Source organism: Myxocyprinus asiaticus, chromosome 1 (genome assembly GCF_019703515.2).
Source record: "Myxocyprinus asiaticus isolate MX2 ecotype Aquarium Trade chromosome 1, UBuf_Myxa_2, whole genome shotgun sequence".
Lineage (NCBI taxonomy): Eukaryota > Metazoa > Chordata > Actinopteri > Cypriniformes > Catostomidae > Myxocyprinus > Myxocyprinus asiaticus.
The window spans coordinates 49,986,945-50,011,962 of record NC_059344.1 but is presented as its reverse complement, the minus strand read 5'-3'; the positions used below and the strand labels follow the sequence as shown (position 1 = coordinate 50,011,962).

General features: G+C 38.9%; 1 protein-coding gene across 1 annotated transcript in view; it reads left to right on the top strand.

Moving 5' to 3' along the window:
* Positions 1-25,018, top strand: part of LOC127431966 (collagen alpha-5(IV) chain-like) — an 83,267-nt gene that overhangs the window by 42,865 nt on the left and 15,384 nt on the right. The window contains exons 20-39 of the mRNA XM_051682701.1: positions 3,667-3,702; positions 4,289-4,540; positions 4,639-4,728; positions 7,564-7,634; positions 7,831-8,022; positions 8,125-8,293; positions 8,437-8,529; positions 8,648-8,752; positions 8,983-9,080; positions 9,406-9,556; positions 9,703-9,816; positions 10,499-10,666; positions 10,787-10,876; positions 10,963-11,109; positions 18,073-18,171; positions 21,496-21,585; positions 21,695-21,834; positions 21,979-22,285; positions 22,466-22,516; positions 22,601-22,786. Of these exons, the coding sequence (XP_051538661.1) occupies positions 3,667-3,702; positions 4,289-4,540; positions 4,639-4,728; positions 7,564-7,634; positions 7,831-8,022; positions 8,125-8,293; positions 8,437-8,529; positions 8,648-8,752; positions 8,983-9,080; positions 9,406-9,556; positions 9,703-9,816; positions 10,499-10,666; positions 10,787-10,876; positions 10,963-11,109; positions 18,073-18,171; positions 21,496-21,585; positions 21,695-21,834; positions 21,979-22,285; positions 22,466-22,516; positions 22,601-22,786 (2,649 nt within the window). The remainder of the gene's footprint in view (positions 1-3,666; positions 3,703-4,288; positions 4,541-4,638; positions 4,729-7,563; positions 7,635-7,830; positions 8,023-8,124; positions 8,294-8,436; positions 8,530-8,647; positions 8,753-8,982; positions 9,081-9,405; positions 9,557-9,702; positions 9,817-10,498; positions 10,667-10,786; positions 10,877-10,962; positions 11,110-18,072; positions 18,172-21,495; positions 21,586-21,694; positions 21,835-21,978; positions 22,286-22,465; positions 22,517-22,600; positions 22,787-25,018) is intronic.

Here is a 25,018-nt window from a genome sequence, read left to right as displayed (position 1 = left end):
TTTAAATTTAGTGTGAGCGCGTGCTTTGTCACGTAGTTACTGGACTTAAGATGTTTATGTATAAACCTTTTAAACCTGTTAATTCCACACGCAAATGACGTTATACTGGGTCTCCGTAAGCGAGCGACGCAATAAAACTAGAACTGCGTCCCAAACAACACACTATACACTATGCACTTTTAAAATATACTATGTATGCACTTAGCCATGTAGTGTATACATTTTCAAAGTGTAGTATCATCCCAAATGGAACACAACATTTTTTTACTACACAGAAGCGTTCGCAGTTTAACTCACTTTTGTAAGGTGCTGTCTTCACAGAAGTTTCGCTAGCTGTCATATTCTCCATTATTTGCAATTGTTTTGCCAGATCACCATTGCTGCCGGTAACTCCGCCCCTTTAACTATGTACGTGTGCTGAGTGCACGAAGTGTCCAACATTCCACACTCTGTTTTGATGGTTGAAAAAGTGCATCATCCGGGTAGTCGTAGTACACTTCTTTTTGTTGTATTTTCAGTGTAAACATACTACTCGCACTACTTACACTTCAAAATGACGTAAAATAATGCAGAAGTGTGCGTTTTGGGACACATATTAGATCATTCCTGTTCATAATCAAGCTGTTAACATCGCAAACGCATGACAACGAACGCCTTTCATATCGTGCCACTCCCTCGTTAGTCATAATGCAGCACATTTGTAAGAAAGGCAGAATAGCAAAAATGCTTTGTGTAATGTACCAGCTGTAGGCCTATGGTGAAGAAAGACACTTAAACACCTGTTACATTTCTCATTTCCATCTCTAGTTCCATCCAGAGTCGGAAATTATCGGGGGCTCTGGGCAACTTTGTTTTTAAAAAACAAATTGTTTTAAAATGAATTGCTTAAATTAAAGTTTTTGACATAAAAGGATGACAGAGTCATAAGGTTACCAGAAAATTTTGTTATAATGCAACGTTTACTTTCAGCCCACGGCCCTTAATCAAGTTTGATTTTTGTCCCTTTTGGCACCTCTGAATGAGGTACTTACCTGAAGTGTTCGTAATTGGTAACTAATATGAAACATTACTGTACTTCCCAATGGTACATACATAGTAATTAGGTTGTTCCTCCAGACAAGTGTGGTATACGTACATGGTAAATTATACAAAACATTACTGTATTTACCAATGGTACAAACATGGTAAATACTGTATGTTGTACCTACAGACAAATGTGGCGTATATGTACTATGCATATTACAAGGCTAGAGAACTGGTATTTCCAGTTATGTAATGGTTATGTACAATGGTGCACTTTAATTTACAGTCTGTTTCCATAGAATTACTATGGACGTACTAGTGAATGTACCTAGTAGTTAATGCATAAGTTATTTTACATTTATTCTTTTGGCAGACGCTTTAATCCAAAGTGACTTACAAAAGAGGAAAACATAAGAGAATCATCTTAAGGAAACAGTGGTATGAAAAGTTATTACAAAGTTTCACTAGCATCAGAATAGCATTCAGAATAGATTAAAGTGCAACAAGGAAATTTTTTTTTTAGTGACTGGTAAAGTGCTCATGGAAAAGATGTGTTTTTAGCCATTTTTTGAAGACAGAAAGTGAGTCAGCTTCATGAATGGAGTTGGGAAGGTCTTTCCACCAACGTGGTATGATGAAGCCGAATGTCCGGGAAAGTGTTTTGGTGCTTCTTTTTGTTGGTACAACAAGGCGACATTCCTTAGCCAACCACAGGCTTCTAGTGGGCGCGTAGCTCTGCAGAAATTATTTTAGGTATGCTTGAGCAGACCCAGTGACTGTTTTGTATGCCAGCATCAGAACTTGATATGTGCATCAACCGGCAGCCAGTGAAGAGTCAAGGAGTGGTGTAACGTGCTGTCTTTGGCTGATTAAAGACCAGACATGCTGCTGCATTCTGGATCATTTGCAGGGGTCTAATTGCACATGCAGGTAGGCCTGCAATAAGAGCATTACAGTAGTCCGGTCTAGTTATGACAAGTGACTGAACAAGAACATGAGGACCTAAATGCAGCTTTATTAACAAAAGGATAAACCAAGAAACTCAGAATATAAAAAATAAAACACAGGAAACCAAGCACAGAACATGACAACACATGTAAAACTGACAAACTAACCAGGGGAAACAAGGGCTTAAATACACAAGGGAAGACAGGGAACACCTGGGGAAACAATCAGAGAACGAGGAACACATGGGGAAACAATTAGAGAGAACCAATCTTGAAAAAACTACAAAGGACTACAAAACCACAGGAAACAGGAACGAGGAACTAAACAAGAATTTCAAAAAAATAGTCTAAATAAAAACACAGGGAATACATGACAGGCATGTTCAGAGAGGAAGGGTCTTATCTTCCTGATATTGTGGAGTGTAAATCTACATGATCTTGCGGTCTTTGAGATGTGGTCTCTGAAATTTAGTTTGTTATCGACCCATAGATTTCTGACTGTTTTGGAAGGCGTTACTGTAGCTGCACCCAGCTGCACGCTGATGTTGTGTTCAACAGCAGGGTTGGCTGGAAAGACAAGGAGTTGGTCTTGGCTGGGTTAAGTTGCAGGTGGTGTTTCTTCATCCAGGCCGAGATGTCTGCCAGGCAGGCAGAGATTCGAGCAGTTACTGTGGTGTCGTTGTGCTGGAAAGACAAGTAGAGTTGCGTGTCATCAGCGTAGCAATGGTAAGAGAAACCATGTGCCTGAATGATGGTTATACAGTTATACTGTACTTTGGGGGTGATACAAGTATGGACAAAGATACTTATTAGAGTACTTACTGGTAAGTACTATTGCAGTTCACCTTACCTCACAATCTTTAACTGAACACTGATTCTCTTAACTGATTGGTCTGTACCGTGACATTACCCTCCTTACATTCTTGTAATTTCTGGCAATTCATGAAGGGATTTTTGGTGACATACCTAATAATTATGTGTATAGACAGTTCTCACTTTGGACATATGCAGTAGCTACCAGACTCATATTTGCCCTTGACTTTAGCAGTTTTCATGTGAAGAAGGCCTTACTTAAAATTACTTACTACTAACCCTATGAAGTACTGTATAATTAATGCTGTATTTTATGTGTAAGATCCCATCCAACTTCCACAGCATGAACCTGAGGACTTGTACTTAGTACTATCTATTATTTTTATGTATCAAGTATCGGTAAGTACCATAATGTTTCACATTAGTTACCATGTACTGTACGTACACTATAAGTAAGTGCCTTTTATTACCCACACTTGTCTGTAAGTACTACATATTTACCATGTGTGAACAATCGGTGGGTACAGTAATGTTTCATATTAGTTAATTTTTACGAACACTTTAGGTAAATACCTCTTGTTACTACATGTATGTCTGTAGGTACAACATATTTACCATATATGTACCAGGATAGTACACATATTGTAAATAAATGTGCTACCAGAATGGGTCTCATTTTTTTGTCAGTATCATGAAATAGCACTTGGTTTCTTTTATGATGTAACTGTAAGGGACATGTGCTGTTTGGGAAAGCAAGCAGACGTGCTTTGCACCTGCTGCCTGAAATGTTCCATGTTGTGCACACATACTGTAACTGTTATTTCACACCAGTATGTACATTGTTCTCTTATCATCAATCAATGCCTTTTGTGTCCTTTGGTAGGGTTTCAGGGGCCACCTGGTCCACAAGGTCCTCCAGGTAAGTGGCATGCAAATCTCCCGCCCTTCGTACATTTTTTAGCTTCTACAGGGTTCCCATGGTCATGGACAAACTATAAAATACTAGGGATTTTTAAAATGGTGTTTTCCAGGCCTGAAAAAGTCATGAAGATTTGAATAATGAATTTAGTTTTTTTCTAGGTATGTTCTGCTCTAAAATCTCTGTTAAATATTGCTCTTGGGTAGAGTAAAACTTGCTTGCAAGTCATAGTGAAGTCTGATTCGTGAGCAAGTCGTTCTTTTGAGTGTGTTTTTCAATTAATCTTAAATGAATCGGCCAGACTATTAAAAATCATTCTAATTGATTAATTAGCATATCAGTCTGAATTTTAATAACTTTAAAAATCCTTTTTAAATTACAAATAATTACAGATTACAAAAAAAGGTGATGGACAAGTCATGGAAATCCTTTGGTCAAAAGGTGTGGGGACCCTGCTTCTAGAAACAGCATTTACCATCTTTTCATATTTTTATTTGCCGTAAATTTACTTCATTTTTAGAAATCCCAGCAGAATGTCTGAAAATGTTTACATTGCATTGCATGAAGAGCCTCACTCTCATTATAGGAATTGGAGGTCCCGGTCCTGCCGGTCCACCAGGTTTACCTGGAGAGAGAGGCGACAAGGGTGATGAAGGGCAGCCAGGAATCTCCCTCCCTGGGGTGCCTGGGAGACCAGGTTTTCCAGGTCCCCAAGGTCTCCAAGGACCTCCTGGTCCCCCAGGAATATTCAAGGGTGATCAGGAATGTCCTAGTGGTCTTCCTGGACTTCCAGGCCTGCAGGGGGAGCGTGGATTTCCAGGAGATGTAGGACAGAAAGGTTTGACCTGTGTCTCATATTAGAACACATTCTGTTTCAGATTTTTGGATGGTTTTAGAAACATTGTGGATAATGCACTGTATTGCCAATTGTCTCAGGTCAAAAAGGAGAGACATGTGTGAATTGCTTCACTAGTGGGAACCCTGTCCCTGGACCACCAGGTTTTCCAGGTCCTCCTGGAAATCCAGGTAAGATTGAAATCCTGTAAATCCAGGTAAGATTTTCAACTTCATGTAAGCACCCTCCTGTGGTGTGATCTTTATAAGGAGCTCATGATATGCAGGTATTTTTGTTGTGTTGAGCTGAGCAGTGGTGAAGCAGTTGTCATTCTCTTAATCTTGTTTTCCAGGAAAATAAGATTTAATTTAGAACCAAAAATGTAAGATTTTTTTTTTTTTTTTTTTTTGTCATAGAGTACGTTTGTGACTGCTTCTCCATCATTTTGAGCCACTCTGACCAAAAAACAAATTTTTAGATGATTAATGCACTAAAGTAAAAAGGAAAGTCTCAGCCAACATTTAAATGATTATTGATATAAATAAACTCAGCAAAAAAAGAAACGTCCTCTCACTTTCAACTGTTTTTATTTTCAGCAAAATTAACATGTGTAAATATTTGTATAAACATAAAAAGATTCAGCAACTAAGACATAAACTGGACAAGTTTCACAGACATGTGACTAACAGAAATGGAATAATGTGTCCCTGAACAAAGGGGGGGGGGTCAAAATCAAAAGTAACGGTCAGTATCTGGTGTGGCCACCAGCTGCATTAAGTACTGCAGTGCATCTCCTCCTCATGGACTGCACCAGATTTGCCAGTTCTTGCTGTGAGATGTTACCCCACTCTTCCACCAAGGCACTTGCAAGTTCCTGGACATTTCTGGGGGGAATGGCCCTAGCCCTCACCCTCCGATCCAACCAGTCCCAGACGTGCTCAATGGGATTGAGATCCGGGCTCTTCGCTGGCCATGGCAGAACACTGACATTCCTGTCTTGCAGAAAATCATGCACAGAATGAGCAGTATGGCTGGTGGCATTGTCATGCTGGAGGGTCAAGTCAGGATGAGCCTGCAGGAAGTGTACCATATGAGGGAGGAGGACGTCTTCCCTGTAATGCACAGCATTGAGATTGCCTGCAATGACAACAAGCTCAGTCCGATGATGCTGTGACACACCACCCCAGACCATGACGGACCCTCCACCTCCAAATCGATCCCGCTCCAGAGTACAGGCCTCGGTGTAACGCTCATTCCTTTGAAGATAAACACGAGTTCGACCATCACCCCTGGTGAGACAAAACCACGACTCGTCAGTGAAGAGCACTTTTTGCCAGTCCTGTCTGGTCCAGCGAAGGTGGGTTTGTGCCCATAGGCGACGTTGTTGCCGGTGATGTCTGGTAAGGACCTGCCTTACAACAGGCCTACAAGCCCTCAGTCCAGCCTCTCTCAGCCTATTGCGGACAGTCTGAGCACTGATGGGGGGATTGTGCGTTCCTGGTGTAACTCGGGCAGTTGTTGTTGCCATCCTGTACCTGTCCTGCAGGTGTGATATTCGGATGTACCGATCCTGTGCAGGTGTTGTTACATGTGGTCTGCCCCTGCGAGGACAATCAGCTGTCTTTCTTGTCTCCCTGTAGCGCTGTCTTAGCCGTCTCACAGTACGGACATTGCAATTTACTGCCCTGGCGACATCTGCAGTCCTCATGCCTCCATGCAGCATGCCTAAGGCACGTTCACGCAGATGAGCAGGGACCCTGGGCATCTTTCTTTTGGTGTTTTTCAGAGTCAGTAGAAAGGTCTCTTTAGTGTCCTAAGTTTTTATAACTGTGACCTTAATTGCTGTTAGTGTCTTAACGACCGTTCCACAGGTGCATGTTCATTAATTGTTTATTGTTCATTGAACAAGAATGGAAAACATTGTTTAAACCCTTTACAATAAAGATCTGTAAAGTTATTTGGATTTTTACAAAATTATCTTTAAAATACATTGTCCTGAAAAAGGGATGTTTCTTTTTTTGCTGAGTTTAATATATATATATATATATATATATATATATATATATATATATATATATATATATATATTATACAGGGTTGGGGAGTAACAAAATACATGTAACGGGATTACATATTTAAAATACAAAATATAAGTACCTGTATTCCACTACAGTTACAATTTAAATCATTAGTATTTAGAATACAGTTACATTCAAAAAGTATTTTGATTACTGAAGAGATGTTGTCCATGTTCTTCTGTTCTAATCTTTTCTGTTTGCAAAAGTAATGTTTGCGAGTCTAACATTTATATTTCCTATTGACACACTATATATATATATATATATATATATATATATATATATATATATATATATATATATAAATAACAATCTTAAGACAAATGCTTTTGTGAAACATCTTATGTGCCTAAGACTTTTGCACAGTACTAATATATATATATATATATATATATATATATATATATATATATATATATATATATATATATACTTTTTTCTTGGTATATGTGTTTCTTGGTCAAAGTGGCTCAAAATGATGGATCAGAAGTCATATATATGATTACAAATGTATTTTTGGTTCAAGAAAAAACTTTTTGCCAGTGGGATGAGAAAAATGAACTTATTTCAAGATATATTCTGTGAAAACAAGCCAAAAGGTTGCTTTTCAAATGAATTATGTTTTGAGGATCTTTAGATATTTACTTGAAAGCATGTTGATTTTTTTGCAGGGTAAAAATTATGCCCCCAGTGGGATGTCCCAACCCAATTCACCTCTCTCTTTCACTCACACACACACACACACACACACACACACAACTTTCTTGTAAAAAGCCCATAAATAAATGCCACAGAAAGAAATCTCTTGTTTTAGTCATCATTATATTCCAAAGGAACTGCCAGCCAAACAGAATTTTGAGGACTAAATAAAAAGTTCATCTCAGAAAATTTTATATTTTTATATAAAGATGCAGTTCACGCTAAATATCCCACTTTTCTTTGTTTCAGGTGCATCTGGATCGCCTGGTCCTAAAGGAGACAGAGGATTCCCAGGAGGGCCAGGGATCATGGGCCTACCTGTGAGTGCTCCCTAGTTTCTTCTCCATGCTCAGAACCTCGGTTTGTCTTTGAAGTGGCTAGTACTTCATATTTATTCATAAATTACAAACTACTGTGTACTTCTTCAGATCAACATTTTTCAATGTGATTAAAGTCTTGTTACCTAACATTTGATGTAATATAATAATATTAGTGATTGATATATTTACCCTTTAGGGCATACAAGGACCTCAGGGTTCTCCTGGATTCCCTGGAGAGAAGGGCGACCCAGGTGATGCCATCTCTGTTACAGGTGTGAAAGGGGACAAGGGAGACACAGGTTTTCCTGGCCCTCCGGGTCTGCCAGGACTTGAAGGAAGGCCTGGTCGTGATGGAGTGCCTGGTCCCCCTGGCCTCAGAGGACCACCTGTGAGTGTTAATCTTTCAGATTACAATGCATCACTTATATGACAGTTGTTTGTGTGTGCACCAGTCAGTAATTTTTACCCTGACTTTGCTTGTCGCTTACAGGGTTCTGCATTTGTGAAAGGCGCACAAGGTCCCCCAGGTGAACCTGGCTTGACAGGTGCTCCAGGAGACAGGGGTCTGCCTGGTCCCCCAGGATTTGGTCCTCAGGGTCCCACTGGAGAGAAAGGTATCCAGGGAGTTTCAGGAAGACCAGGGGCTCCTGGAGCACCAGGTAAGCAGCAACTATTACCTGTTTTTTATGTTCTATATATTAAACCAGAGTTTAGAGATACCTGATTGATTTTTGCTTAATCAATAATATGGCAGTGTTCGTCCATTGTGGAAATTACATCTAATTATTGGTCTAAATGGTAGGTCAGAAAGGTGAACCTGGGCTAGCTGTGTCAGAGAAGGGTGAACGTGGACCCCCAGGTCGGGATGGAGAACCTGGTTTTCCAGGAAGTCCAGGTAAAGAGGAAGGAACTGCCAACTACACTTCTGAAACATGCACTCTGTAGTTTTAAATGCATATGGAACAGATTAAGAATTCAGAAGTATAACAGAGTCTGGTCCCATATCTGTACAGGTAACCCAGGCCCACCTGGACAAGCTGGGTTCCCAGGCCTACCCGGAGCCAAAGGAGAGCCTGGTCTTCCTGGTTTTGGCTTGCCAGGACCCTCTGGTGCTAAAGGTATAATGTATTACCTCTGTTGACTTTGTCACATGTATTTTTACATTTACATTTATTCATTTAGCATTATCCATAAAGCTGTTTGTAGATTTTATGATCTCAAAATAGCCAACTACTGGCTGATATATCAGTTGGCACATGTATTATTTCTCACATCACTTGGCAGGTGTATTTTATCAATATGTTTTGTCCATATCTGTATGGCTAACAGTTATGTCCATTTTCTACAGGATTTCCTGGTATTGCTGGTTCCCCTGGTGGGCCTGGTGTTCCTGGACGGCCAGGATTGGACGGACTCCCTGGTCAGCCTGGATTACCTGGACCCAAAGTATAAAACATTAGACAATACAATATGAGATGATGATGCACTTCACCAGTACACATTCAGACTACATCAAATGAAAGATTTGCAATGCAAAAAACAAACAATCTCTTAATCAGTATTTTTGTCTAACAAAATTTAGTGAGTATTATGCTTAAAACAAGTTTAAAAAACAAACAAACTACTATTTAGAGATATGTTCTCTGAAAACAAGTTGTTACTGGACAACAAGACAAAAATACTTATTATGAAAAAAAAAATTTGCAATGTAAGAGAGAAGTCAGTTGAAATTGAGCATAAAGTGTTCTAATGAGTATCTTTGTCTCCAAAGGGAGAACCTGGCTTTGGTTTACCAGGCCCTTCAGGTCCTTCAGGATTCCCAGGCAGTAAAGGTGCACCCGGTCCTAAAGGCGATCCTGGTTTCCCTGGAAATCCTGGTGCACCAGGGCGATCAGGTCTTGATGGTGCCCCTGGACCTAAAGGTAGAGAATTATTTAATGTCTACATAGTAATGCATAAAGCTGCACTGGGATACCACTGAAATGCCTTTGCTATGATGCCTATATGAAGTTGAAATACTGTAAGAGTGAAATCAATGAGTTTCCTAAGAATTTGCATTTCCATTTAGGTGATCCTGGTTTTCCTGGTGGTCCTGGTCCTCTTGGTCCCCCAGGACCCCCTGCCTTTGGCCTTCAGGGCCCCCCTGGTCCTCCTGGAGCACCTGGCCCAATGGGAACTCCTGGTATGCCTGAAATTATTTCAGCAACAACGTTGAAACACAAGCAGCCTGTTCAAAGATTTAATGAAATGTGAGACCAGAAAGAATTGATCTTTAATTTAGTTAACGTGTGGATTAGAGATATGCTTATGTATATTTCTCATCTTGAAATACAACCGCAAACACTTCAGAGTGTTAAATTTGCATGCAAAATGTTTTTACAATATGTTTACAGGAAGCCTTGTCTAAGAAAACAAATATAGCCCAAACAAATATTTCAAAATCATCATACACATTATTACAGGGGTCTCAAACTAATGGCCCGCAGTCCAAATTTGCCCCGTGAGATAGTTTCATATGGCCCACATAAGTGTTAATATTTTATCCTCAAATCCACCCCACAAATAATTTTTCACTTTCTAAATTTTTATATGGTCTTAAATGTTCCCCGTAGTTCTCTTGAAGGATTATTAAATGATAGCCTAATATATTCCACATGGTTATTACACACTTAACAAAACTAAATCGCTTTCATTGATCAACAGAGCTGTCCATACTGGAAGCATCCACTGAATTCACAGATTCTCTGTTTCTTACTTTTTTTTTTAATGCTCTGTGCAGTTACTGAATTCACTTATTTTGCCCATCCAACTGAAATGAAATGCTGTTTCAGTTGTTAACACCATTGTTGTCTTCTCTGTACCAGGAGTCCCTGGTTCGAATGGAGAGAAGGGAGACCGTGGCCCCCCTGGTCCGAGTATTCCAGGATTGCAAGGTGACAGAGGAAGCCCTGGAGTCCCTGGACCTCCTGGCCTAACTGGTCCACCTGGGAGTCCAGGAATACCTGGTCAATATGGCCTTCCTGGACTGCCTGGTAATATGATTCTGTAATTCAGCTCAGAAATATCATCCGATGTTATCTGTACTTTATACTTTGACGTTATCTCAAACTAAATCCTGAACTCTCTCCTCTAATGCTATGTCATTGCTACAGGACCTAAGGGGGACATGGGTGCGATGGGTGCACCAGGACCCTCAGGTGTCCCTGGCAATCCTGGCAGAATAGGCTTTCCTGGACCTAAAGGTCTGCTACCTTTGCTTCAGCTCAAAACTCGATTTCAGAAAGGTCCATGATAGAGTGAAACATTATTTTGCTCTTTGCTCCCACAGGAGATGATGGTGTCCAAGGACAACCAGGTAGCCCAGGTTTTGAAGGATCGAAGGGAGACAAAGGTGATCCGGGCCTTCCAGGCCCACCTGGCCAAATCTTGTCTCCAAACATAAATAAGGGACAAAAAGGAGAACCTGGAATTCCAGGTGAGCCAACCCTGTTAGCTGCTACCTTGAACTCTTACCTCCTTAGCTTACACCAGCATGGTGGACAGGGCTGGTTTATAGTGGCTCTTTGTTGGTTGGTTTGGTGCTGGTGGACCAACTGAGCCCTGCTGTTCACCAGCTAAATTTAGTTTACATTTTTCAGCTGGTGAAACTGGGCAGCCAGCATGAGCTGTTTGATACAGCTTGGTGACCAGCTATACTGGTCTTTTCAGCATGTTACTGTCCTTTCCACAGGCTTACAACCAGCCCGTGACCTTTGTTAGATCTATTCACAAAAATAGAGTAAGCTTGGGGAAAAAAAAGAAGAAAAAAAATACTTCAAAGACTTTTTTTTTTTTTTTTCAGAATAATTTTAAAGAATATTTTTTCAAGAATCAAATTATTCATCTTCTACTTATCTATTCTAGATCTTGACTGATCATTCTTTCTCTATCAGTCTCTTCCCAGAGCTCTACATCATTACTCACCCCACAGGATTTCTTTATCTTAATCTTCGATAAACTTGTATGACTTTCTGTCTTCTGTGGAACACAAACATAGATATTTTAATGGCGATATGATGTCTGTTTGTCCACACAGTGTAAATGAATGGTGACCAAACTTTCAAGCTTTAAAAAGGACATCAAGTCAGCGTAAAAGTAATCCATAAGACTCCAGTGGTTTAATCCATGTCTTCTGAAGCCATCCAATACATTTTGGGTGAGAGCAGACCAAAATATAACTCCTTTGTCACAATAAAGGTTCATAATTTCAAGCTTGATTACACATCATAGCGCCATCTAGTGCTCTGCGCATGCGTCAAACGCTAGGAAGAGTAATCAAGCTAAAAAATCATGACCGTTCCAAGAGACCCCAATGGCAATATTTACAACAAAAATTAGTTGCATTTTTGTATGTTCTTGCCCAAAACCGATTGAATGGCTTCAGAGGACATGGCTTGTTTGTTCCATGGAAGAAAGAAAGTCATTCAAGTTTGCAACTACATAAGAGTGAGTAAATGATGAGAGCATTATCATTTTGGGGGGAACTATTCTATTAAATCAAACCTCAACTGTAACTCATTTTCCCATACCTTTCCTTTGCCATCAGTATATCTTTGATCAGTGGATCATCTCTTTTATAAAGACATTTTGGCGGGAGTCATGTGGTGCCATGCGAGGATTGGACATGTAAACGGCAAGCTCTGCACACTTTGCTAGTTTTTAATACTTTTTGTGTCAAACCAGTGAGATTCGATACACCCTGATCCATAATTGTTCTATGAAGACAATATGTCAAAGAATTCAAAATCCTCGGGCGCTAGAGACATTAAAAGACACTTACGTTCTCAAGCTGACACCCCTGACAGGGCCGCAGACTGGGCACTCAGTTTGGAAGGTGCGGTGGAAGAGATTCAGCGTCAACTGTCGAACATGACAGCAATGCTGTCAAAGGTCATTGCGGACTTGGAGGATCTTGCTGTAATACGTCAATCAGTCACTGCCATGGAGACTAAATTCTTTGAGTTGGTTACAAGAATGGGGACGTCGAGAAATGGATAGATTATCTGGAGTCATCGGAGAGGGAATTAGCTGCTAATCCGCTAGCGACCAAGACGGACTTGGAACATGTTTGGGAAAAGTTGGAAGATATGGAGAATCGTAATCAGCAAAACAACGTCCGAATTGTTGGAATTCCTGAGAACGAAGAAGGCAGAGATATGGTGAAATTCCTAGACGAGCTCTTCCCGAGTCTGCTTGACATAACAGGCCATAAACCGGAAATTGAACAAGCTCACAGGGTTTCGGCTCGGAGATATGTGGAAGGACAGGCCCCAATCAATTCTGGCCAAATTTCTGAGATCATCCGATAAAGATCTTGTGTTACGCGAGGCGAGGAGTAAAGGAAGGCTTTCTTGGAAGAACCACAACATTTTCTTGTTCCCAGACCTTGCGAATTTAACGAGAGAGACGTGACCGATTCAAGGAATGCAAGAAAGTCTTCAATGGAAGATTGCTTTTGCACTGATGTTCCCGGTCAAATTGAGAATAGATACTAAGGATGGCCGCAAAATATTTACATGCCCACAGCAAGCATTGTCCTTCATAAAGTCAATGACTAAGTTATTGTGTGATGCTCTTGATACAGCCGAGTTGGCCTGACTCACTGAATATTCACTTGACCATGCGAGGAAACTGGGCACCTTCTTTGTTTGTTTTTGTGTTGGTTCTGCCTAGTGGCTGGAGTTTGTTTTGTGGAATAACACTCCTTCGGGACAGTTTGTGGATGTATCTGCACATTCTTTGTACTTATGCCTCCTATTGGATGGAGTTTGTTTTGTGGAATATTTCTTGCAAATCATTAGTGATTATGGCATCTGTTCCACTCATGTACTGGCCGAATGGGCTGGCTCGCTGAACATTTGTTTGACTGTCCGAGGAAACTGAACGGCCCCCTTTTTTATTATTATTTAATATATATAATTTTTTATTTTATTTATTTTTTTGTGCTGATTCCGCTAGAGGCTGGAGTTTGTTTTGTGGAGGAACAGACCTTCGGGATAGTTATGTGGATGAATCTACATGTTCTTTGTGTTTATCCCACCTAATGGCTGGAGTTTGTTTTATAGATTATCTTCTGTTGTGTAATTCTCTTTTACAAATTTTGTATAGAAACACCAGACTTGGGCAATCCGATGGCAAAGTTGTCGCAGGGGCTCTCGTAGGCATGCTGTTTGAGTTTGGAGGGATGGATGCCGGTTGACGCTGTTGTGCACGGGGTTAATGCGCACGTTTTCCTTTTTTCTGTTTTTTGTTCTGGAGAAAGTTCGGGGGTTGATTATTGCACCAATGTTGGAATGTGGTCTTTGTGTGTCAAAAATAAAAATATAATCTATTTTCTCTAATATGTCAAAATGTCAAATGTTAATATGAGTGGATTGTCTCTCTCCACGTGGAATGTGAATGGGTTGGGACACCTCATAAAAAGAAGGAAGGTTATTTCTTTCCTTAAACGTAAGAAATATGATATAGTGTTCCTTCAAAAAATGCATCTTTCCCTGCAGGAAGCTGAAAAATTTGGGAAGATATGGACATGTTTTCTTTAGTACTGGCTCAAGTAAGCACAGGGGAGTCATTACATTGAGTAAACATCTACAATTCAAATGTCTCAAACTAATGTAATTTATTGTTTTAGCTGAAATTCAGGGGCAAAGGTTTATTTTGGCTAATATTTACGCACCTAACGCTGATGATCTGGGCTTTTTTTGTAGATCTTGAAGGGATGTTGCAAGCCACTGGCACCCCTCATGACTTAGTCCTTGATCATAGTGAAGCAAAAGTGTGTAAGCCCCCTAGAGCAACATTGACGCTTCATAGGATGTGTAAAAATCTTGGTCTTACAGATATTTAGAGACTTTTTAACCCATCTGGTAGGGACTATACATTTTTTTTCATCAGTCCATAAGATTTGTTCTAGAATAGATTAAATTTTTATATCTAAGTCCCTCATTTCATCTGTTGTTGATTGCTCAATTGGAAACATTTTAGTCTCAGATCACGCCTGGTGAGTTTAGAGGTGTTGCCACATATAGAGAAAAAGAAATCATATAGTTGGCGCTTTAATGTATCCCTTTTGCAAAATCCTGATTTCCAACAAAAGCTAAAGGTTGAAATCAATGTCTATATGGAGACCAGCTGGTCCTCAGTATCCTCTGTGGGCGTGGCTTGGAAGGCACTTAAGGCGGTTCTTAGGGGTCGGATCATACAGTATGCCTCATTCATCAAAAAATCCAAAGCACGGGAAATCGTGGAGCTGGAAGGGAATATTTCATGTGCCGAGGCAGAGCTGAAGCACCGAATGTCTTCTGATGGCCTCAGAGAATTGACCTAATTGAAATACAGATATAATACTATTTTGTCACTGAAGGTGGAGTTTTGGCTATTCTGGGAAAGACAATCATATTTTGAGTCGGGACAAAGCAGGGAAGCTTTTGGCTAGATATATAAAGCAGAGAGAGTCTTTTTCTACCATTCCCTTAGTGAAATCTGCTGGTGGTGAAATATTTACTTCAGCCATTGATATTATGGATATTATGCTTTTAAAGATTATAGTTCCACGTCTTCGTCTACTTATGAAGACATTCGAAATTGGTGGAACCATTAGAACTCCCTAAATTGACGAATGAGCAAAGAAATTCTCTTGATTCTGAGATAACCTTGGAAGGTAATTAAGGCCTTGCCTACAGGCAAGGCTCTGGGGCCAGATGGTTTTGCCACTGATTTTTTTTTTATCTTGTGCTACAGAATTGGCTCCACATTTGTTAGAAGTTTATATGGAATCATTAAAGAATGTAAATCTTCCACCAACCATGACACAAGCCCGGATCAGTCTGATTCTTAAAAAGGACAAAGATCCAATTCGGGGCCGCAGCTCTTCTGATAACATTAGGCGTTTCATCAATATTATGTGGTCAGTGGCGAATGATCAGACGCAGCCATCTCACTTGACACTGAAAAGGCATTTGATATGGTAGAATGGGATTATCTTTTTAAGATTTTGTAAATATACAGATTCGGGAATACTTTTATTGGATTAAGTTACTTTATAGACACCCACTAGCGGCGGTACAAACAAATGGATTAATTTCAGATGATTTTACTCTGGATAGGGGCACCCGTCAGGGTTGCCCTCTTTCCCCATTATTGTTCTGTCTTGCCCTGGAACCATTAGCAGCCGCGATAAGAAGGGAAGATGATTTTCCAGGGGTGGTGGCGGGAGGTGTGGCGCATAAGATTTTGCTTTACGCAGATTATATTTTATTATTCGTCTCTGACCCCATTAGATCTATGCCTTGCCTCCTTGGAATTATTAATTCCTTTTCTAAGTTCTCAGGATACAGAGTCAATTGGTCTAAATCTGAAGCTTTGGCTCTGACAGCGTACTGCCCAGTAACCTTCCAGTGGCCTAAACAGGGCATTAAGTATTTGGGCATTTTATTCCCAGCAAATTTGTCTCCTTAATAAAAAGTTTTTCGAGTGATGTGGGCATTTATCTATGATTGGGAAGGTTAATGTTATTAAAATGAATTGTATTCCAGAATTCAACTACCTGCTACAATCTCTCCCTGTTTCTTATTTCAAGCAATTTGATAGCATAGCGAAGTCCTTCATTTGGAATGGTAAGTGTCCTAGATTGCATTTTAATAAGTTACATAGGCTGATTGACAAAGGTGGGCTAGGCCTACACAAGATTTTGTTTTATTATTATGCATTCGGTCTCAGACATTTGGCTCATTGGTCACTTCCACCTGAGAGAGCCCCTCTCTGGTTTTGTGTTGAACAGGAAGTTGTTGCCCCTATTTTGCCATTGCAAAGCCTTTCTATTAAACTAATCGGAGAAGTTACACCCCGTTATCTCGCATTTGCACTCTGTATGGACAAAAGTGTCCAGAGTGTTTAATTCGGACATTTAATTAAATGTTGCCTCAAGCATATGGCTGACCCCTAAATTATGTATTAATAAGTCCCCTTTCTGCTGGTCAGAGTGGATTGTGAGGGGGGGTTACTACACTCTGTGACCTGTACGTGAGTGGAGTGTTGAGATCTTTTGAAAATTTGGTTCAACATTTTGGGATTCCCAGATCTCAGTTCTATAGGTATTTACAGATGTGCCACCTGCTCTGTACTGTTTTTGGGAGTAGCATGCACCTCCCTAAAGCAGCAGATACTCTGGGAGAGGTTACTGCTTTTGGAAAAGGTCATGAGGCATCAGTATATTACTCCTGCTAATTCAGAGTTTGGGAGACAGAGCTTCAACTTCTCTCAAGAGATTATGGGAAAAATATTTAAATTTGGTATTGGAGGAGGGAGGGTGGGCTAGGATTCTAAAAAATTTAAAGTCTGCATCTAGAGATGCAAGGGTTCACCTTATGCAATTCAAGATTTTACATAGATTCTATTGGACCCCATCTAGATTGTATAGGCTTGGTCTTAAAGACCAAGAATTTTGGTTGAAGGTTCAGAGTTGTTTGTGTGATGTTTTGGGCACTCAGATTTTACTTTGCCCCAGACTCTGTATTTTGGGCGATGGGGCAGTCATAAATTTGGGGGATAAACATATAAAAAATTGGGTTCTGACCAGTATCATGACTGGCAGCCAAATTATTTTAAGGGGTTGGAAGTCAGACGGAACGCTATCATTTCCAGAGTGGTGTGCGGAGATGGGGAAGATGGCAGCTTTCTAGGAGGTGGCAAGTAGAAGGCTGGGGTTTTGGACTTGTTTGTTAGGAAATGGGGTAATTCTTTAGCATTTTGGGGGGACTCTCAGGGAGGGGATGGGGAGAGAAAAGTCTAGTTTAATTATGTATGTTTATTATATATATATATATATATAAAATATAATAATTATTATTTTTATTTTTTGTGTGTGTGTGTGTTATTATATGTGACCACAGGGGTGTTCGTTGGGGGTCAGGGTGGGGGTTGGTGATTGGGGAGGGATATTAGTGGGAGTTAAATGTTAAATGTTGATTCAGTGTGCATGTGTTGTGTTTTCCTCTGTTGTGTATTTTTGAATCAATAAAAAATGTTAATTGAAAAAAAATAAAGACATTTTGGCCCCTCCTTAACCTCTGTTTATACAAACTCCTTGTTTAGGCTCAAGTTATCTTACAACCAGATTACTGTTTCCATTACTTTGGTCTCGGGCCGAACATAGTTCAACTTTCATTTTAATGCCTGCATTTATTTATCTTCAATATCACTGTTATTTTTCTTACCACTAAATAAAATTGCAACTATATTAGTACAGCATTTTTTCTGCCATTTTGTAGTTCTTGATCTGTTAACATTTTGTAGGACCAAATGAAATTATGCTTTAGCAGATCTTTAGTTTAGCAATTGGAATCTTTCAATCTCAATATATGTTTTGGTTATTTTATAACTCTCTTTCTTTATCATATAGGTTTTAGTGGATCACCAGGTGCAAAGGGTATTCCTGGTCTCCCTGGAGATGCTGGATTTCCTGGGCAAGATGGACGACCAGGGCCACCAGGACCACCAGGTAAAGCATACAATAAATTTATTTCAATTTATCTATGAAAAAAAAAAAAGGATTTGTATTTTTTGTTATTCAAAGGGCTCTATTTTCGTGACCTCGCTAAATGTAACTCTATATGAGAGTGCTTATTCTAAGGGCAATTTTCGTGCCAGCGCAAGGTGCATGTTGGCGTGTATGGAAGTACTTGCTGCTGTCTGGGGTCATATACATGCAAACTGTGGGTGTATTGTATGTTAATGAAGAGGCGCAAATTGCAGTTTGCCATTTTCCTGAGAAATAGGTCATTGCTGCCTACATGCTACTATGATTATTTCATGGCCATTCCCACTGACTTTATGCATATAAAGTATTGCATAGCACTGTGCTTAAGACTTAGCGGGCTTAATTTAGGGTCAAAAGGTTTAGTCTTTTGACAAAAATGTCGGTAACACTTTACATTAAGGTTCCACTTGTTAACATTAGTTTACAACATTAGCTAACATGAGCTAACAATGAACAATACATTTACAGCATTGATTAATCTTGGTTAATGTAAGTTTCATACATATACTTTATGCTATTACATTTTTAAAATCAAAAGTTGTATTTGTTAACATTAGTTAATGCACTATGAACTAACATGAACTATTTCAAATTAACAATTGTGCTTTTATTAACTTACATTAACAAAGATTAATAAATACTGTAAAAAAATATATTGTTATTATTTGTTCATAATACTTGCATAAAGTAATGTTAATGAATGGAACCTTATTGTGAAGTGTTCCCAAAATGTCTTATACATTTTTCAATATTTCATCATGTCATATTCATTAATTTTATTCAGTGTTGCTATTACTAAAATGACTTTTAATTTTAGTCAACGAAAGTAACATAATTTAGTTGATGATAACGTGCAAAATAACAAACACGTGTGTAAAACTGTAACAGTTCAAACTTTATTCAATTGCTCAAACATTTAAAAAAAATGTATAAACATTTATATTTTATGATTTAAACATTTAATAAGCATATAAAAGGTACAACAAAATATAACCGTCCTTGTTGTGAAAACATGAGTTCCTGAAATAATAGCATATGATCTACTTTTTAGAAGTTACTGTATTCTAAATTATTCATGCTTTAGAGACTGTAATTAATTTTCCGTGTTTTAGCCAGTTTAAGAAATTACATTTCATGTTTGACTTTTCTTTTTATACATCGTATTCACAGCTCAAGTTATGGATTATGACAAGCACGTGACTTAGATCAAATTCACCTGTTCATTCGCTTCGTTGTCTTTCCAGATGTTAGTGTATGCAGTGCTGGGTAGTAAAGAATTACATATAATCTAGAGTATTTAATCAGATTACAAAAATCAAGTACTTGTAATTAGAATAAATTATATTTTTAAAAACTCATAATCAGATTACAGTTACTTTTTATAGATTACATGATTACATACATATTAATTTATTGATCCCTCAAATTCTTCATTCTAAATCAGTCTACAGCTGATATACAGTACTTTCGGCAAGTCTTCAAGTGTTTTTGAATTTAGGTGAAAATGCACACACAGACCCGATACTAGCCACCAGCCATAATTACACGAAAAATGGAGCAGAAATCTATACATAAATTATGAACCAATTGCATTAGTGTGGTAAAGTTTGTTTTAGTTTCGTGAATTCCTTTTGTACTCTTTACATGCGCTTTTGCCACAACTTTTAAGGCTGTTTTTTTTTTTTCCTGTGACGTTGATTTACAAATCAACTGGTCTGATCTGTTACCACACATGGATAAAATTTAAATGTAAAATGATAAAATGTAATGCAAAAATTGCCAGAGTAAGAACATAAAGTGCCTTTTTATTTCACTCAGGAACAGACAGTTAGCGATTAAAACTCATATCAATTCTCATATTTTGATCCATTGAGTAAGATTTCTCTTATGCATTTCAGCAACACATTTTAAAAGGGTACAATCTTATTCTACTCAAATGCATGTGACAGCAAATAAACAAGAATAGGTCAGAAGTAATCCAAAAGCAATCAGATTAGATTACTTTAAAATGTAATTCAAGAGATGACATTACTGACTACATTTTTAGTCATGTAATTTGTAATCAGTACCAGAGTACAATTCAGAAATAATCTACCCAGCACTTGTGGATATAGTGAATAATTTCATATAAAAATAGGATGCGTTTGTGGTAGTGCTCTCAGTTGATTAAAATATTTAATTGCAATTAATCACATACAGTAATTTTTCATAGTTAATTGCGATTAATCGCAGATTTCTAAAGTGTTTACATTTTACTTGATACTGTATATCCTTTTTTTTTATGCATTTAGTTCCTTCTTAGAAAAGAAAACAATATGTAACAGTAATGCTTTATTAAAGTTTTCCAAACAAAGTATTTCTCAATGTAAAGAATAAATACACTAAAATAACACCAATTCAACTTTGCTACAGTAATCATGAAGTTGCATTAACATGATTTGCACTGTTTTGAACTCCTCATGAATGGCGTTGTAGAGAATCTCTTGTTTTGCTTTTAGCACTGGCACTGTGCACGTCAATTATATTTTATCCAAATTGACGATAAGACGGAAACGCAACACGGCGCCGGGGTAATGCTGGTGCTTCACTCCAGCGAGTCATGTGAATGCAGATTTTCACCGGTACCATCTGGGTTTGTTTTGTACAAAAATATGGTTAAGAGGTCCTTTCTCCAACACTTGATCATTGTCACAAAATCAATGTTGATGCTGTGTTCGGAATTGTATACTACCCAAACTACTCATACTACTTCTGCCATATCTGTCTATGGCAGAAAAACTAAGAGTAGAGTGGTAGTGTGCAATTCTGAACTCGGCATGTATTTTTATGGTGTGTGCGTCAGTGTAATGACCCCGGGCGGACACATTGCAAAAGTTTCACCCTACTCCAACCAGTGTTTAGACCTAAGTGCTGAATGAAATGTCAAATAGGTAAATGCGTTAATCACGATTTAAGAAACATTAACGCGTTAAACGTTTTTAATTAATCGCATATGTTAATTTCGACAGGTCTAGTTTGAGGTAATTAACTTGTTTGGAAAGCAGATAAAGTTGCCAGTCTTCAGCTCATTCTGTTCATGCAGCTCAAGCGTGGAAATGCCCGTGGACATACTGGATTACTGGATTATATGAAAAAATTATTTGAGATTTTTTTATTCTTGTAAAAACAGATGTTTCTTCTCCTGATTGTGCACTGTTAATATCTTTGCATCTCCAAAAATGTTATATACTGTATATAGATTAGTGAATAATTGTTTGTTTATTTAATTTCTGTCTTAATGTTTAGGCCCCAAAGGTGATCCTGGTCTTCCAGGAAATCCAGGAGCCCCAGGAATGCCAGGACTGAAGGGAAGCATGGGGGAGATGGGATTCCCAGGTCAGCTCCTCTTTCCAACAAAGATCAAAGCTATAAAAAATAAAAAAAACTTGTGTTACTGAGGCTTTATAACCTTGAAACAAGACTGAGCCAGTCTTTTTTGTTATAGGAGTTCCTGGAGTGAAGGGAAACCCTGGCCAAACTGGCCGAACTGGCCAGCCTGGATCACCAGGAACACCAGGGTTCCCAGGACTAAAAGGTGATCCTGGCTCAGCAGGATATGGATTACCAGGAAATCCTGGGCCTAAGGTTAGAACAAATTATTTCTTGCCTGTATGAACATTGACTTGGTTTTAATGTTGTGCTTTAATAGGACACAATACAAATCATATGATAAATGTGTGTTTGACTAGGCTTATAATATATTTACTGGTTTGCTATCAAAATTCGCAGGGTGAACCAGGAGCTCCAGGATTTCCTGGAACACCAGGGCCGAAAGGCCAACCTGGTTTTCCAGGACCTCCAGGGTTGACTGGCAGCCCTGGACCCAAGGGTGACCCTGGACTCCCAGGATTCCAAGGTGCACCTGGCATTCCTGGCCCTAAAGGTTTGGATGGAGTTCCAGGCCCTCCTGGTCTAAATGGAGCACCTGGTAGGCCAGGAGATCCTGGCCGATCTGGACAAACCGGCATCCCTGGTGATAAAGGTCTGACTGGTCGCGATGGTATCCCAGGGCCTGCAGGACAAAAGGGTGAACCAGGTTAGTCTGTCTTCAGTCAGTGTGGAAGATACACTGTATCATGTGCACTATGTGTTACATATTTTATCTAGGACAAGGGAAAAGTAAGAGAGGCACAGGAAAGATGTCCTACACAATGTATGTAGTCAGTATAGCATACAGTATGTACCTACATTCATTCCTTTTTAACTCTTTACTCAGGTGCTCCAGGTCTTGGTGGCCCAGGCCCGCCTGGTTTCCCCGGGTTACCAGGTAAAGCACTTCAATTTTTCTTTATCTGTTTTAACAGAGAATGCTGCCAAATTTCTCATAAAATTTTTCTTTTCCAAATGACAGGGTCTAAAGGAGACCCTGGCTTTCCTGGTCCTCCAGGTAGTCCTGGATTTCCTGGTCCAAAGGGTGAGGCGGGATTCCCTGGGTTGCCGGGCCAAACTGGTCCTGTAGGACCACCTGGCCCTTCAGGCCAGCCTGTGCAGGGGCCTAAAGGTAACCAAGGCCCACCTGGTCCCCCAGGAAGAACCGGTAAGTTAAACATCTCTTCCTTTTAGCCAGCTTTGCCTTCTGAGTTTTACAATGTCATGAGTCATATTAATGATATCATGCATTTTTTGTAATTACATTCAAATGTATTTAATACAGGTGTGCCAGAAGCAGAATATCTGATTTGGAAACAAAAAATGACCTCAAAATGAATAACAAACACTCCTGCATAATGAAAAAAAAAATAAAAAAAATAATTGAACTGATTATCCAAATAGATGCTGTAAGCATTTGTTAAATTAGACCCATTTAAAGTCTAAGGTCCACCCACTTACGGCCCACTTATCTGAACACTAATGCAAAAAATTTTCTCATCCAAATAAATAAAAATAGATATGTATACAAATAATGGCTTGACTGCACACACTTATTATTTAACACTGCAAATTGAGTGTTTTGATTGTGAACCAGAGGGCATACTGGCTTTGAGTGAACATTTTAGTTTGACTGATTTGCATGGGATGTTGCACAAGCAATCATGATTATGCCATATACAGATCACCATGCTCCACTACACTCACTCTAAAATCAAAGAGCACAAGACACACTATTTGTTTTCCATTCACTGGAAGACATCTTCTGTTTCCACCACTCTCTTTCCTAATTATGTGTTTTCACATCAGTGCAGAAGTGCTGGTGTGTCTGTGTTAGGGAGAGTCGGACTCTCTGCATGCATGCAGTGGTTTTGTGTAGTCAGTGTTTCACAAATGCCCAGCCTGTGCCCTAGGAGCATTACACACAGTGTCTGTGTTCCTCATCCACATTTGCCTGTTGATCCGTGCCCCACTTGTCTTCACTTCCACCCCCTCCCTTCTCCCCAGCAACGGAAGTTGTATTGTTCTCATCACATGGTGCTGTCTCGATGGTTTTGAAATGAGAAGCACCTGTCAGTCACCTGACAGTTTATTTATGTGTTCACATAACCTGTCTGTCTTTAATTTTGTATCTGTATTTGCATGGGAAATAGACTGATTTTTAAGAAATGAAAAGCCAGCACAGATCTATTTTAAAATGGGCTCCACTCTGGCCAAAAAAACAAACACTTTGTATGAGTTCTGCAAGAATTAATGTAAAATTATTATCTATTGCTACATTTAACTAGTATGTCATACAAAGGTAGAACACAGTAACTGTGTCAACACTGAAACTAAGATTAATGTCTTTCAACTTGGTTTCAGTGTGGATTTTGTAGTAACTGCAATTTACAGAAATTTTCTCTGAATCTGAGCATAGCTGAGCCAAACTATCCATCACAGGACTGCTGATATTGAATTTTCACAGCGCATCTCCTCATGATGTATTTTGACCTGCATGCTTTTCAATATGGATGTAGATTTTCTGCCATCCAACGAAAAAATAAGAAAATTAAATTACCGAGGAGAGCCCAATCATGAAACATTGCTCAGACTGGCCAATGTAAAAATCAGCATCAGGCAAGATATCACTCATCTTAATTGCTCTGTTCAATAACGTAATGTTATATTTAGATAATTCACTGATAAGTCTTGTTTATTTCAGTGGGTTTATCATAAGCAGCCACTTCTATAAACTCATGTGAAGTTTATTTAATAGGCTTTTTAAAATAAGTAATTTATAATGCATAATTAATCAATTAAAATTAAATCAATAATTTAAATAATGAGTTATTTGAAATTTTTTTTTTAAATGAGAAGTAATTTTACATTTAAACAGATAACATTAAAAAGATACATTAATTTTAACACCTAAATTGATGTGTTAAACCTTCTGTAATGTGCACATCTAGAAAATAGACACTCCCACCTCTGTAATAAACACGGAGATCCTGTCTGAATCAGTACATGAAATCACAGACGTAATTTGATAATAATTGTAACTGAAAAGTCATTTAGAAAACGAATCCTGTCCCAATAGGGCTATAGTTTAAATATTGGTGAATTGATACCTTTCTGTATTGAAGTTTCTGAAGTCAATAAAAAAAGGTAGCCCATTTTGGCTAGTGTCTGTAAGGCTTATTTTTACCCAGGTCCATACTGGGTATGACATGTATCTCTTGTTTCTTGTGCCATGGCTCTGCCTCCGCCTGATGACCTGGAATCTGTGCAGGCCCAGCAGGTCAGGCTCTTACTATTCTAGAGCTAAGCTAGATTTATTTATTTTTCTCTAGAGTATGTAACTTTTGAAAGTATTCATTTTGAAATTTATTCTTGATTTATCTGTATGGCGTGTGGTCCG